Here is a 13,697-nt window from a genome sequence, read left to right on the forward strand (position 1 = left end):
CACAAGGGTCATATTTCGCTCCCAGAGCGCCATTCGGTTTTTCTTCGTTGTAATCAGTGAATGCCCGTGACACAAGAAATCAAGGCAGACCTAAAATTTCACGTTCAAGAGCGCGCAAGTCACACGTACGTCAAGTATGTACCTTCAAGCCGCCTGATTGTTTATTATTGGCGCCTGAGATAGAACGTACGCCTTGCGTGCGACCATAATTTGATTAGTGAGAACGCGGAATCTTGGTTGGATGCCTTCCGTGCTCTCGGAGCAAAATGAAGACTCTAAAATAGTCAGCATCCAGAATATACTAATCATGGACATTGTACGTGACTATAAGTCGATCATACTGAGCGAATTGAGCTCGTGATAAGTTCTGGCAAGTGAGCCGGTACCGTCGGCATCCTGTTCCCGAAGGGACAGCGGGACATCAGTGTGCGAAAGCCAACCCCACGGGGAAGAAACCGATCGCATAATAATACATAACCAACATTGTAGTATAAGGACGAACATGATGTTCCGGAAAAAGTCCACTATCAGTAGCCAATTCAGTCCAATCCATGAAGATAACAATAAACAAAGGGAGAATAAATACTTAAGCATCAGATCCAGTTGACTCCTTCGGCTGTTCGACATCAATGTGCTCCCACTCATCTATAGCTTCGGACTGTACTCGTTCGGAAGGGCCCAAAGGGGAAGGCGAGACTAAACGGCACCGCAGTGCACAGACACCCTTCACGATCGTGAAGAGAATGCAGTAACCAACACCCATGCCGATGATGTAAGCAGCTAACCGTCCGTGCTCTACAGATGGATCAAGGAAACTGTAAGCTAATGGTGGGCGTCAGCGCTGCTGTGATCCATGTAAAAATAAACTTACTGTAAAATCCTTGCGTTGCATGTGTTATATACGCAACACCGAGGTAACACGCAAAAAGGACGAAACATGGCATGATGTGGCTCCATGGACTAGGGCCCGCATTCGTTAGGAATATCTCAAATAGAGCGAAGCTACTATTCATCGCATGTTGGGATACGTTGGACCAAGCTAGGAATGACATATTATGAGCAACAGCAGCCGATATGAGGAAACGCCGTCCACACCTGAGTACCGGGTACTAAAAGTCGATGGAGAAGCAAGTAGAGACCAGAAAACAACAGTCACGATGATTGCTGCAAAACGTTGCTCAAACTTAGACTCGGAAGCTAAACATTGAACTCACGAAATATGGTGATGGTGGTGTACAGGAGGACATGCAAGAGCTGCAGGATCCGTGGCCACTTTTGCAAAGGGTATGCCTTTTGTCCCGACAAAACAAATACAATGGTTTGGACGCTGGATGCCCAGAAGTATGCGACAAGGCCGATGTAACTGAGATCGGTGAAGTAAGAAAAAAAACTGGGGTAACAGGACCAATCACAAAGTTCTGGATCAGACCACTCGTTGAGCCACGCCAAGTCTGGTGTTTGCTTACCTATGAACGTCGTGGAAACGAACAGACTCAAAAACGAGAACGGTGATTGTTGTAACGAGCGAATAAACAGCAAACAGCAGACGAAGTGCGCCGAGACTCAGAGGAGAAAATAATGGAGATGTCACAAGCCTACAGGTTGGGTCGAAGGGAGCCAAGACACCAAACCATTCACAAGATAGATAAGATCTCGAGCCAGTGAGTTTCATGAATGCAGTATTGAAAGAATGTGAAAATAGAGATGATTGACAACTGAGTGTTCAGAACTTCAGTGCGACCCGAGTCCGACCGCCCTTGGTAACCCCCGCTCGGTAATATTAAAAATTTGAGACACTTTAAGTTAGCTTCAGGTCCGAACACTGCCAAGCTTCAGGTCCACCTCTGCCAAGGCCTCAAGGCCTCAGGCCTCAGGGTCCAAGCAAACCAAGTTTGGCCAGTCATCTTTTGCTGCTTGATCCGAGACGCTGACATACAAACAAGTATAAGTACATAGTTTAGCCAAGATCCCATTGCGGTCGCAAGCCGTACAGTAATGAATATGCTTTTTTTGGCTCAGCTACAACCCCCTTTTATCCACTACCTCTCAGTCCAGTCAGATCCAGCCCAAGATCCTAATAGATTGAAGATAAGGACACGCGGACATACTAAACGGAATGCGTACCTGCGCAATGAGACTCTGCGCAATGGGATGAAACTGCGTCCGAGCCTGCTTGAACGTTGATATAGTGAGGTCAAGGTTGACCTTGAACATCGCCCTAAACACAGGTCTGCAAAATTTCATGCGACCTTTGATGACACCTGTGTCATCCACCCCAATAACCCAATTTGCTGCTCCTTGAACAAAATACATCGCTGCCGGGGACTTAAGTACCAAGGTATAGAATCTGAATCGAATTTCGGCGCTGAGGGTCGTCGATAAACTGTACAACTTATCGAAATGGAAAAGGTGACCCGCAGGAAGAGATTCATTGTAACTCTCCAATCGTTCGAGGAAGACAGCTGCAATCCTACTTCCTCAACTGATACAAACAACAAAACATGTTGGCGCGCACCTCTTTGATTAGCGTCCAGGCTATCTAAATCAGAACTCTTGAAATCTAGCTTCGAAATGTCCGTAGTGTATCGCGATTCATACCACCGGTCGGCAAGCGCATTTGCAGGATTCACCAGAGTCAAATCATATTCCATCTCAACAGGTAAACGTAGTCCACTTTGATGAAGCCATGCCTGTCGGACAATTTCAGTGGTTCTTTCCTCAACCATCAGTTGTCCGGCCTTACATCCCAATCAATGCTGTTCAATGCTTCGATCTGTCCCTCGCTGCCATTCTTCTGGAAGTAGGCATAGAGGTGGTTCTTCCATGTCTCTGTGGAAATACTATGACCCATATAAGTAGCGATGTAGTCCTTAACATAAGGTAGGAAGACCGCAAGGCCACCGAGCGTACGCTCTGGGACAATCTAGCTCAATAGACAACTTCACAAAGAAAATACTACCTACCAATATGCAAGAGGAAATTGGCACCCTTATCGTAAGGCACCCGACTGTATGCAGAATCCGGATCCTCTCCATAATTAAAGTCGATGACCAGTTTTTGATATTTGGGTTTGTCTTCGAAGAGCGCGAGGGCATCCAGCAATGCTTTGTATCCGATCACAGAAGATAGACCTCGGTGTGCAGGTGAGTGTATAATCTGCAGTAGCACACGTTCGACATAGGTTGTCCAACCTTCGTTAAGCCAGAAGTGAGAAGCGTGAGCATGCCTAGAGTACCATCAGCAAATATAAAAAAGTAAGCTGCAGAAAACTAACGTAACACCGTTCCCAAACCATGAATGCGTAAGTTCATGGATCACCACGTCTGTCAGGGATCTATCTCCAGCAAGAAGGGCTGAAGGGGGTCAGAAGTCCGATACAGGTACGCAATATGCTCACTGGGTGTCACAAAGGTCAAACACGGATTCTCCTAGTAGTAATGAGTAGGTGGTTGTGTGGAATAACGTGCAGCTCACCATGCCGCCATAAGGAAAAGACGGTGGAAGAACAAGGAGGTCATAAACCCCAAATCGGTACGGCCCAGCAAGATTCTCTGCAGCCGCTAGAAATCTGGCATACAATGTCAATTCATTTTTGCTCAGTGAAAGCTCATGCGCATTTACCTAGTAGTATCCCGGCTGAACTCCCAGAACGATTTGTCCATAAGCTCAGGTTCAGACCAAACCCCAGACTTCCATTGTTTTCCATCAGGAACTTGGAATGACTGGTACTGTAAATTTCCGGCGGCGATTGCGAGAAGGTATGATGGAATCGGAGTAGGCTGAAGACACCAATATCTGTCATGAAGTGGAATTGTGATGATAGGTTGGTGAGACATGCCTGATCGTAGGTATACACAACTTCATCCTTGCCGATGATCTTGCCATCATGAGCTGGACCATCTGAGGGCGGAGAAATCCGTTTCGCAGATAGCAGAACTGGAAGTACGGAACGGACACTGGCGCTATACGTCTGATGATCGGAAATCAGCACAAGCACTGGGGTGATCAACGGAAAACACCCACTAGCTTCACGGACGGAGTATCTTGCCCATGTGCATAAGTGTTTGTCTAAGTCGTGGAATCAAATCATAAAGGCTTCTCACCTTGCACAGGAGCGAGGTCTCGCGCGTGAATGGGTTGGCACTGGCTAAACAGGAATGGGAAGGTTTTACCCTGGGTCTGTCTGAAGAAACATAAACGACAGAGTGATATTGCGCACATGGTAAACCTACTCTTTTTCAAGGAATTGCAAGGCTATGCCATTCGCAGTCGTTCTGTACGTGATCTCAACCAAGATACTCGATCCGGCGCTCAATGTTCGAGGAAGGGGGACACGCAACGCAGATCCCATCACCTCATGCTTGGGACCAAGTCTGAACTATAGATAATGCAAGCTCAGAGAAGCACGCCAGTGAAGAGACGCAGAGCGCACGTCTTGAACCGCATCTCCATCAACTTTTACTCCCTCGATGTGCAGATACGAGGTATCGAAGCTGAGACAGCTCAAAACCCGTGCCGAATAGATAGATAGGCAATCGTCCTCAGATTACCTCAGACACTTCGTCATTTTTTGCAATTAGCTCATGTGTTGCGGTGCCTGCGATGACCTTGTTGTCAAAATCAACCGTCCAATCAAAGGTGATATGCTTCGTAGCGATCTGCAGATAATTCGATTGAGAAGTTGGGTCCACTTCGTGCATTTTTATGTGCTAATGATGAATTATCGGAAGCTTTGCGATATGAAATGAAGAAAGAGGATTGTGATTCGTGAATGCTTCTCCGACACACTTGGTATATTATATACCGAGTTTGTTTGGCAAGAGCCTTAGAAACAAACACTTCCACGTGATCTATTCGCGTCAAAACACGCGCGAGAAGCGTGACGTTCGTCAATCAAGTTTAACTTGGCAGCCGCTGAATCAGTCTCTCCATCCCACATTGTTCAGCAGCATCCGCCAGCATGGCAACATCTCAAGCACCAACACGCCAGGCCATCACTTTGAAAGGCTCCACGAATCTTGTCACAGAGTTTTTCAAATATGCAGCCAACACGTGCGTTATTTCGAGCCACTTTCCGACTCAACAACTTACGATTTCATGCATCGATACAGGATTCTCTTTCAACGTGGAGTGTATCCGTCGGATGACTTTCACATGGTAAAGAAGTACGGGCAAACTGTCCTCGTCACTCAGGACTTGGCACTAGAGAACTACCTTGACAGGTGCATCTCATCCGACATCTATTTTTGTGCACTCGCTTACTTTCTTTCAAGGATACTGAAACAAGTCAATAGTAGGTGCCGCACGATTCTTTATACTCTAACTCAACTGGACTTCAGAATGGCTCCTTACCGGGTCGGTAACGCAGCTCGTACTTGCGATTATATCGAAGGATGCCAGACTACCACTTGAGCGATGGGTGTTCGATGTTAACCTCGTTGAACAACCAGCTGATTCTGCCCAACCGTAAGTCTCCCGCTATTCGGGTCATCCAGTTGGTTGACCTGCTTTACAAGAACACCTGCAAAGCCTGAATCAGAGATCCAAGCCGAGATTCGCTATATCCTCAAACAAATCGTATCAACCGTAACCTTCCTCCCAATTATCGACACACCGACTGTCTTCAATATCCTTGCATATACACATGACTCCGCTGACGTGCCTGCCGATGAGTGGGTCGACACTGATCCGCTGGCGATCGAGGCGAGCAAGAGTCAGCAAGTGAAGTTGCGAAGCTTCAGCACTGATGTACACCGAATAGAAGCGTTGGTTGCGTATCGCTACGAAGGATAAACCGATTTATTTAGACCTTTGTTTTCCCTGTTACAACAATAATGGACAAAAAACTAGTCGCTTTCTTATGGTGAAATGATATGTAATAGTGAACGCATGTTTGTGAAGGAATGTGTGAACATACGGAAAGAAAAAAAAACTGTCCAACGCCATGATCATGATGTCACTTCGTATGGATTCAGATAGAACAAGCACCGCGTTAGGGGCTTCTAACGGCTCAAACTCGCCACAAAGTCAGTGACTGCGGTCCAATATCCTTGCTGGACACACGTATCATCTAAATACCGTCATTAAACCCGGTGGTTCAGATCATCGAAATAACGCACTATGGTGTCCTCCTTCAAATTCAAGGAATCTCGATTTCCCATTACCGACTTCCGGTATGTCAGATTTGTTTCCTGTGTCACTGGATTTGGTACCCTGGCGCCGCGAAACAATCTGCCATAACTCTTGCATGTGCTCGTGTGGAACAACCTCATCTCTAACACCGCTCAGCATTAAGATCGGCATCGACCGAGGTATTAGAGGTATTTTCGAAGCCGAGTCCCATTTTTGATGGCAAAGAAACGAAAGAGGGCTAAGAAGAGGAAGAACTTTAGGTACGAGACGTGGGAGGTTCGTGAATGTGTTCTCCAAGATTAGCGCCGTGATCTGCAGTCTCAGATTATGATAGGTATGGAAGCAAATTGGAATTTAATCGCCTTTGATGGATTTCGACTTGCAAGGTCAATAGCGACAGCACCACCAATAGACTGGCCGTAAAGGATCTTGATACAAAAGCAAGTTAGCCCAATCCTTTGGAAGTGGCGTCAACAATACTTACGACGGGGGTGTTTTTCAAATATGGGTGTGAAGCAAGATAATTGAGGGCCGTTTGAGCATCTATACGTATGCCTAGAAAATACAGTGAGCAAAGAGAGTAGATTACTGGAGATACGGTGTCTCGCCTGATTCTGATGGAGAACCCTCCGAATGACCATATCTATTGGTATGAATGAGAAAGGGATTCCCCAACTCGAGGACTGGATTGCGAAAGACAGAGGGCGCACCCGCGGTATGAGAGCATGAGTACATTGCAGCGCATTTTGACGTAGAATACTTTCGCGAGAGGTATCCGGTGACCGTGATTGCCGCCATTACCGTGGAACATCAAAACTGTCGGTCGGGTGGATGCAAACTTGCATCGGACGAACAAATAGAAGTGAGTGAATGAATGCAAAGTATAGGGATAGTGCGACGTACCTCTTCATGCGTCTGTTGGTCTGGGTAATCGATGTGTGCAGCGTGGCTGTTGCTTATCTCTGTCCGTTGCATGAGAAGATAACACCGTAAAGTAAACCCATCTTCAGTGACAAGGGGTAAATCCTGGTATTCAAGTCCAAAATCCGTGGGCACTGGGACCTCTGTTAAAGTTTGGCCAGTTACGTTGGCGTCGAATGTGAAGTGCCCAGTAAACACATACCTATGCGAGAGCCCGGGGGGAATGCGGATGGATAAATGAGATAATTTTGTCCATAATATAGTAGTCCGCAGCCTAATAAGATATATAAAGGTCACTTGAGCCGCATCATAAATTAGGAGGAACTAATAAACCTAGCGTTGCAACACCAGCTACGGTAGCGGCGGTTCCCTGTGGACAATGTGTTATGATTAAGGGTTGCTGAACATCATGAAAAGATATGGAAGCACCTTGGCAAAGGCCTCTAATGATGGCAGCGAAGGCATATGTTCGAGGTGAGTCGTGGCCTTGCGGTGAACAAGGTGTTGTAGTCAGATATTTGTGGCTGTTTACCGGACCAGAAGTCGTTAATAGGTCAACACTAATCTGGCAACAGCATATTCAACGCACAGACCTGCGCACTGGGCCCTGCCTGCAACTAGACGCAAGCCGCGCACTCCCTGAATGGTCAAGGGCACCGTTCGATCCCTCTCACTCCTCTCCTCCAGTCCCGTGCCTCGCCAAGGCCATATATTCATGTGTCCCACAATCCTGGATGCTCCTCCATGTTCCTGTATGTTGCCAACCTGTAAGGCTATTCAAGCTTCACAGATCCATGATCGAAGGACGATATCATTGATGATAGCTGAATGATCGGAAGTTTTGGATCACAGGTTTGATAACATTATTTGCCAGAGTGATCTTCACTAGTCCGCGCTCCATGTACGCTTCGTCATAAACCTTCTCCAATGCCATCATTCATTTTTTTGACACACAAGCAAAGGACTCGAGCTAAATCACACTTTCGTAGGCTTCGTGTAAAGTTTTCGTAAGTGTCGCGGTCCCGCGGATATATGTTCGTGCAAATATTACATTTGCTCACGGAAATCTTATCCATGCTCCACTGCACATGTACGATATTATGATTGACACCCGCATTGCCCGTAGTGGCGCACAATGGACAGAACAAGCCTACGTGTATGTGAAGATTTCTACCGACCTATCAAGATCATACATTCGCTATCAGCGACCAGGATACATACATATCACGCGCATAGGAGCCGACGTCTACAGATTCAGGTAGGTGAGACACTTTCCCAGGAATCATTCAGTTGTGGAGTGCCTAGCAGTGACATGCGACAGGTATGAACCTTGTTCCGCCTCGTGAGTGGCCCGACGGTGACAAAGTACCAACCTCTATTCAAAGTGGGTAATGGTGCGCTTCTGACATATGTCATGGATATCTTAAGCGCATTTCAGAATGTTTTGAGAGGGAGAGAAATCCACAGATATGACAAAAACCCGAACTACATGAGGGCAGGCTATAACTTCCACAGCGCGCTGAGAAAGCCTGTCTCAACTTTTTACCGTCTGTCTTTTCCGAGTGTTTTCGAAACACACCCGTTGTCTCGCTAGACACCCAAGATCTTAACAAAATGCACCCTTTTACCACATCCACAATTCTCCTCGCGGCTGTTTGACCTTCACTAACGCTGTTCCAATCTCTGTCCCTGGCGTTTCCGTCCCTTCTATTTCCTCTGTCAAGCCGGATGTCTCCCAGGTCGAGAGATATGGATCAGTTCTTCGGGCAACACCATAGTTGAACTTCCCATCCTGCGGTCTTCACTACGGCCTTCAGCCGGATTTAACCATCATTATTAGGCATTGACTGGAGTATATCTTATCATATCCCTACCCTTCATCGCTACAGACAATGCCGTCATTGTGTCGCTCAAATCAAGGCTCAGCTTACCAGTGCTATCTTTCAACGTTGGCCGAAACTCTTCGGTTATCCTTGCGCCTGTTGAGGGCACAGTCTCGTTGACTATCGCTAAACTCGCAGTGCTCATTGCTGGTGACCTCTGCGCAAGTATTTCTTAATGTAACCCGGTCATTCTTGCCGAGCCTCCGCTTTAGCTTCTCTTCACCGCTCTCTGCCGTGCTGAAGATCTTCGTCGACGACATCCGCGCAGAGGTTCTCACCATACTCACTGATCTTGGCTGCGACGTTACTTCTATCCTCGAGGTTGTCACGCTTCTCGCTGGCACCATTGCCTCCCTTTCTCCTCTCCTTGCTCCACTATTATCGTTCCTTTAGGTCCCCTTACTCAGGAGCTAATCAATACCAAAGCAGACTCATACCGATATTTATACCCTCCCACTATAAGGCGACAAACATGCATTGTCAGATCACGAATGTTGCAATGTTGCCATATAATTAGTGCCAACATTACAGGTTTGGCCCGCGTTTACTTATATCAGTATTTCATTTTTGGTCGCGCAACACAAGCTTAACAAGGCAAATTCAATCTTTATTTCGCATGGTGTCTCTTGCAGCCATAATACTAGTGAGGAGAATTCACGCACCTGAGATGGGTTTGAATTGGATAGCAGTTTAAGGAATGACATCTGAGTGGTGACGAGGCATTTTCAGGGTGACGCCTCTCAGCTGGATCCATACTACTACATATTGTCTCGCACTTCTTGACAGTTTCGTTGTCAGATATCGTTGAACAGTCACGGTGTGCTGGAAACGCGTCCCGAGAATGCTGGATGAAAGATTGCCTGGTACGTAAGGTGATACAAAACGATCGACAGGAGGACGACATCCACGGTCCACACCTTGCTCCCGATTTGATGGAAGTCAAAAGGAATTCCAAAAAAGCTTAATGATGGAGGCGGCCTTCAGAAAATTTGCAATATGAAAACAAGGCGAGGCGGAGTGCATCAGAGTCTGCTATGGAGCTATAGATCAAAGCCATAGTCCAACGTGTGGTACAAAGGTCAAATTGTAGGTTTGAATGCGAGGGCACTCTGGTATAGGCTAAGCGGAATTCTAAATACTATTGTAAATGATAACAGAGCTGCAATTTCACAACACCCGCCCACGCGGTAAAATCATACCCTGTAGACGCATTTCACCATGGCTCATCCGGAATTGAATCGACAGTCGGAATCTGTGCCCGAACATCAGAAATTTCCTTTGCTTCGATGCGATACAATTCCATCAACTCGATGATTTTACGCAAGGTTGTCGCGGTCTGCGCGTTCTAGGAGCGTCAATGTCCTACCGTATTCCTGAATCCGATTATGGACATCTCCGCTTATCGGTGATTTATAATAGGCAGCGACCGCGAGTTTGATAACCCTACGAGACAGTTCCTGGCCGTCCGACACAAGATGAAGTATCTGCAGCACAAGGGTCAAGTCGACAATGTACGCTATAAAGCGCTGGAGCACCACGCCGCTGAGCAGGATATGTCAATATTCTCTCAATCAACGATAGGAAGCGGCACGTACGACAGCTTGTACACGTCGTAAGCCCATTTCGCGATTACCACACTTGCTACTATCGGCAATACGATGGGAGCCGCAGGTCCCGCCAGGACAGCCAAGATGCCTGCAACAGCTCCCACCGTAGATAGTCCAGCAGCCCTGTGAATAGTCATGAGATAAAAATCCATTCATACGAAAAATTGGCCTACATGGTCCTGTCAGGATTGGTAGGAGATCCAACATCTAGTTTGTCAACCATATTCACCACCATAGTTCTGAATTCGTGGCTGCCCAAGTACTGTACACAAATCACGTCAGAACACGTGCGGTGATAACGAAGATGGGCATTACACCGTGAGGGTCATGGAAGTTCCACACTCTGACAATGTCAGTGTGAAGCACATGCAAGCAGTCCGACGTCCTACGGTCCTGAAATGCTGCGCATGATGCTAGTGCCTTCCAATATCCTGTAATATAGAGAAGCTCAGATTGCGCTCAAGAACCATCAAGGTGGTATCGAGACAAACTTCTCTTGCCAACCCTAACACTACATGAATTTTCAGATAAGAATGATGCAAATGAGGCTTACTCAATTGATGCTTTTATTTTGAGTCCAGGGTCCACTCGCTGGGCCATGGAAGTCATCACCGACGCCTCGGCTGCAACATGCTTATAAACACGCTCTTCGGTTATCTGGATTAGACGAGCCAGCGTTTCTGCATGCTCCTTGTTTGCTGCGTTATCATTATTGTGATTGTTGTAAGAATTAGAATTAAAGACAATAACAGCAGTGATACTCACTGGAGACCGTGGCATGCGGAACATCCAACCCTGCAAATTTTTCTAGGGGTCCAATACAGATTTCCTTCAACTCAGCGTCCGCTTTGTTCTTGATGAGTTCCTTGACGGCATTGGAGCTCAATCCCACGAGAGATGACTCATTCAGAGTACGATTGACGCGGTTGATGAACCTATCGTATTTAGTGAAAACAACGACGACAGGAACTTGGCCACTGGTGAGCTCTAACATAGCAGAGAGATAGGTATTGGTTCACTCACTATTTCCCAGCTTTCCACCACGCTTCAATGTCAAGAATTCCTCCGTGCCCGTCTCCAGTAAACGCCCGCCTGCGCGGGGTATTTCAAAGCAAAGCCTTCAGTGTATTTTGTCAACTAGTTAGATGAAATCATTTAGATATAAGCCGTACCAAACAGCATGCAGCTGGTCTTCCAAAGACATTTCTCTTCGACGTTCGATGAAACCTTGAACTATGTTCACGTTGCCTTCGTCGCCCGGTTCAAAACCCTTGCTATCGTGAAGAACAAACCTGTCGTTCTGTGGTGAGATAAACTCGTGGTCGATGTCGGCCTCGCCTGGCTTATGAGTCGAAGCGATCTATGGAAACATAATGAGTGACCCTCCGTGACATGGTGTCGTGAGTAGCCCACCGCTTCGTGTACTCCGAAGGCACGGTTGATGAGCGAAGATTTGCCAACACCGGTCTATTGGAAACACTGCATTAATACTAGCCTGAGATTAACGAAACTCCGATACCTTTCCTATCACTAGAATTCGGAACCTGGGGAGTCCTTGGTGTCAACCTGGAGAGCACATGTCACGGTCATCCTGGCTCACCGAGGACAAATCTGAACGATCTTGTCGGTCGTGGGCTGGAGCTCCAGTGTTGTATCTGAGGTAGAACCAGGCTGCTCTGCGTGCTAATATACGACTCAGAGGTTGTATCCGAAGGAAGACATGGATCCATACCTCGGTTATTGTGTTCCCAGAAAGTATAACTACGATCTTGATGTTGTCATGAGACTTGCGGTACTCTGTGTCATCGAGGTGAGTACATTGTCGAGGCGAGGACGGATTGATAGCTGCTCGACCTTGTCTTGTAGCAGATGCGGGAGGTATTTCATCCAGATCGAAATGAATGTCTTCATGGCTCTTTCGAAATCGTTTCTTGTACCGTAAACGTAAGGAAAACGTATCCCCCAGAGAAATCTTGCTAGAACAAAATAGCAATTTAGATGGCACACTCGTCTGCGTCTGTCAAGTTCTTACATTGGTGGGTAAAACGTCTGGCGCATAGTCTTTCCTGCATCATGATCAATTGGCCTCAACGATTTGCCGATCCGTGCTTCAGCAGACTCTACGTTCTTTTCCGAAAGGCTGAAATCAATGGAGATGCCTAGGATAGTTGATGGAATCAGCGGGCTTAATCGTCCAATTGGTGCGAGAGTTGAGTACCAGAGATATGGATAGCACAGGGAGCGGTTAAGGTGTGGATATGTTTTGCCATCCCAATTCTTGATTCGAGTTAGAAAAAAGCCTCCTTCAAGTTTGCGTTGAATTGCGACAGGGTTGGGTACAGACCATGCGCCAGGTGTGGACCATGCGCCGAATCCTGTGATACGAGCGCTTGCAGAGTTCACACACTGGCACTACTCGGAGCTCGAGCAGGCACGAGCGCTTCCTGGTCGGCTTCGCTACCTTTTCATTATACCCTCATGATAGGAAATGCGGAGCCAGGATCAACGGCTATCATACAGAGAATTTAGAACGCAAGGGAGAAATAATGGTGACGGGAAAAGGTGCGGAGCATGAACGTTTAAATATATAGGCCAGAGTCATGATGGTGACTCAGACTGATTGGAATTCAGAGGTAAGGTGTAATTTGAAATGATGAGCAATGCAACTAACGCGTTTTACACAACTTTAGCCACGCAGATAGATTCGAGGATTCGAGGATTCGATGATTCGATGACATACCTATATAGGGCGTTTCGAGAAAACCACTATAGTTATTTTTCTGCTGCTTCTGAACGTATTCAACGTCGCCCCCTTGTACCTCTTTGCTCTAGCCTCAGGCCTCGGGCTTCAGCTCTGCTAGTATGCACACGGAGTTAGTTATTTGTACTTGAGGTAACGAGACGAGTGTGCGACGCGTATATGTTTTACCAAAACTAGCAGAATCGACGGGTCGATTGTTATGGTACCAGGGATACTTACCTGCGCAATTATTGGGCTCCGCAGAGCACATCTGCTGTGCAAAATGTATAAAGTACAATCCAATCCATAAATCCAGTCGAACGCCACAGACCCCAGGAGATAGACCATTGTGCCCTACTGGGCCCCTTCAAGCTCTTGAAATCGGTTCGATGTCAACATCCATTGCAACTTAAA

The 13,697-nt window shown here is 46.8% G+C and overlaps 5 protein-coding genes across 5 annotated transcripts; 1 reads left to right on the top strand and 4 right to left on the bottom strand.

Moving 5' to 3' along the window:
- Positions 1-394: 394 nt before the first annotated feature.
- On the bottom strand, positions 395-1,760 carry F5147DRAFT_715512 (uncharacterized protein). Its single transcript, XM_041438543.1, has 6 exons — positions 1,467-1,760; positions 1,215-1,390; positions 1,096-1,164; positions 872-1,039; positions 587-822; positions 395-524 (listed from the first exon to the last, which is right to left on the bottom strand). Exons 1-5 carry the CDS (start codon positions 1,670-1,672, stop codon positions 587-589), a joined length of 855 nt encoding a protein of 284 aa, XP_041288523.1. The 5' UTR covers positions 1,673-1,760; the 3' UTR covers positions 395-524.
- F5147DRAFT_715524 (peptidase family M1-domain-containing protein) lies at positions 1,761-4,774 on the bottom strand. Its single transcript, XM_041438544.1, has 15 exons — positions 4,546-4,774; positions 4,433-4,493; positions 4,233-4,378; positions 4,104-4,183; positions 4,024-4,043; positions 3,839-3,970; positions 3,622-3,779; positions 3,475-3,568; positions 3,398-3,428; positions 3,275-3,353; positions 2,964-3,226; positions 2,744-2,913; positions 2,516-2,690; positions 2,125-2,462; positions 1,761-2,074 (listed from the first exon to the last, which is right to left on the bottom strand). The coding sequence occupies exons 1-15, from the start codon at positions 4,698-4,700 to the stop codon at positions 2,033-2,035; spliced, it is 1,944 nt and encodes a 647-aa protein (XP_041288524.1). The 5' UTR covers positions 4,701-4,774; the 3' UTR covers positions 1,761-2,032.
- Positions 4,775-4,817: 43 nt separating this feature from the next.
- On the top strand, positions 4,818-5,948 carry F5147DRAFT_371465 (spindle assembly checkpoint protein). Its single transcript, XM_041429428.1, has 5 exons — positions 4,818-5,052; positions 5,112-5,222; positions 5,274-5,293; positions 5,340-5,466; positions 5,517-5,948. Exons 1-5 carry the CDS (start codon positions 4,961-4,963, stop codon positions 5,791-5,793), a joined length of 627 nt encoding a protein of 208 aa, XP_041288525.1. The 5' UTR covers positions 4,818-4,960; the 3' UTR covers positions 5,794-5,948.
- On the bottom strand, positions 5,924-7,574 carry F5147DRAFT_715534 (Alpha/Beta hydrolase protein). Its single transcript, XM_041438545.1, has 9 exons — positions 7,483-7,574; positions 7,387-7,423; positions 7,256-7,327; positions 7,036-7,196; positions 6,843-6,970; positions 6,741-6,775; positions 6,617-6,687; positions 6,495-6,560; positions 5,924-6,444 (listed from the first exon to the last, which is right to left on the bottom strand). The coding sequence occupies exons 1-9, from the start codon at positions 7,516-7,518 to the stop codon at positions 6,103-6,105; spliced, it is 948 nt and encodes a 315-aa protein (XP_041288526.1). The 5' UTR covers positions 7,519-7,574; the 3' UTR covers positions 5,924-6,102.
- A 2,389-nt stretch (positions 7,575-9,963) lies between these two features.
- On the bottom strand, positions 9,964-12,813 carry F5147DRAFT_816761 (uncharacterized protein; the record flags this gene model as incomplete). Its single annotated transcript, XM_041443583.1, has 15 exons — positions 9,964-10,478; positions 10,532-10,666; positions 10,717-10,805; positions 10,859-10,974; positions 11,035-11,048; positions 11,097-11,241; positions 11,309-11,512; positions 11,567-11,661; positions 11,716-11,903; positions 11,957-12,010; positions 12,063-12,087; positions 12,144-12,226; positions 12,276-12,519; positions 12,576-12,702; positions 12,762-12,813. The coding sequence occupies 15 exons, from the start codon at positions 12,811-12,813 to the stop codon at positions 10,253-10,255; spliced, it is 1,797 nt and encodes a 598-aa protein (XP_041288527.1). The 3' UTR covers positions 9,964-10,252.
- Between the last annotated feature and the right edge of the window lie 884 nt (positions 12,814-13,697).

This window comes from Suillus discolor (assembly GCF_016758755.1).
Source record: "Suillus discolor strain FC423 chromosome Unknown F5147scaffold_66, whole genome shotgun sequence".
NCBI classification, from domain to species: domain Eukaryota; kingdom Fungi; phylum Basidiomycota; class Agaricomycetes; order Boletales; family Suillaceae; genus Suillus; species Suillus discolor.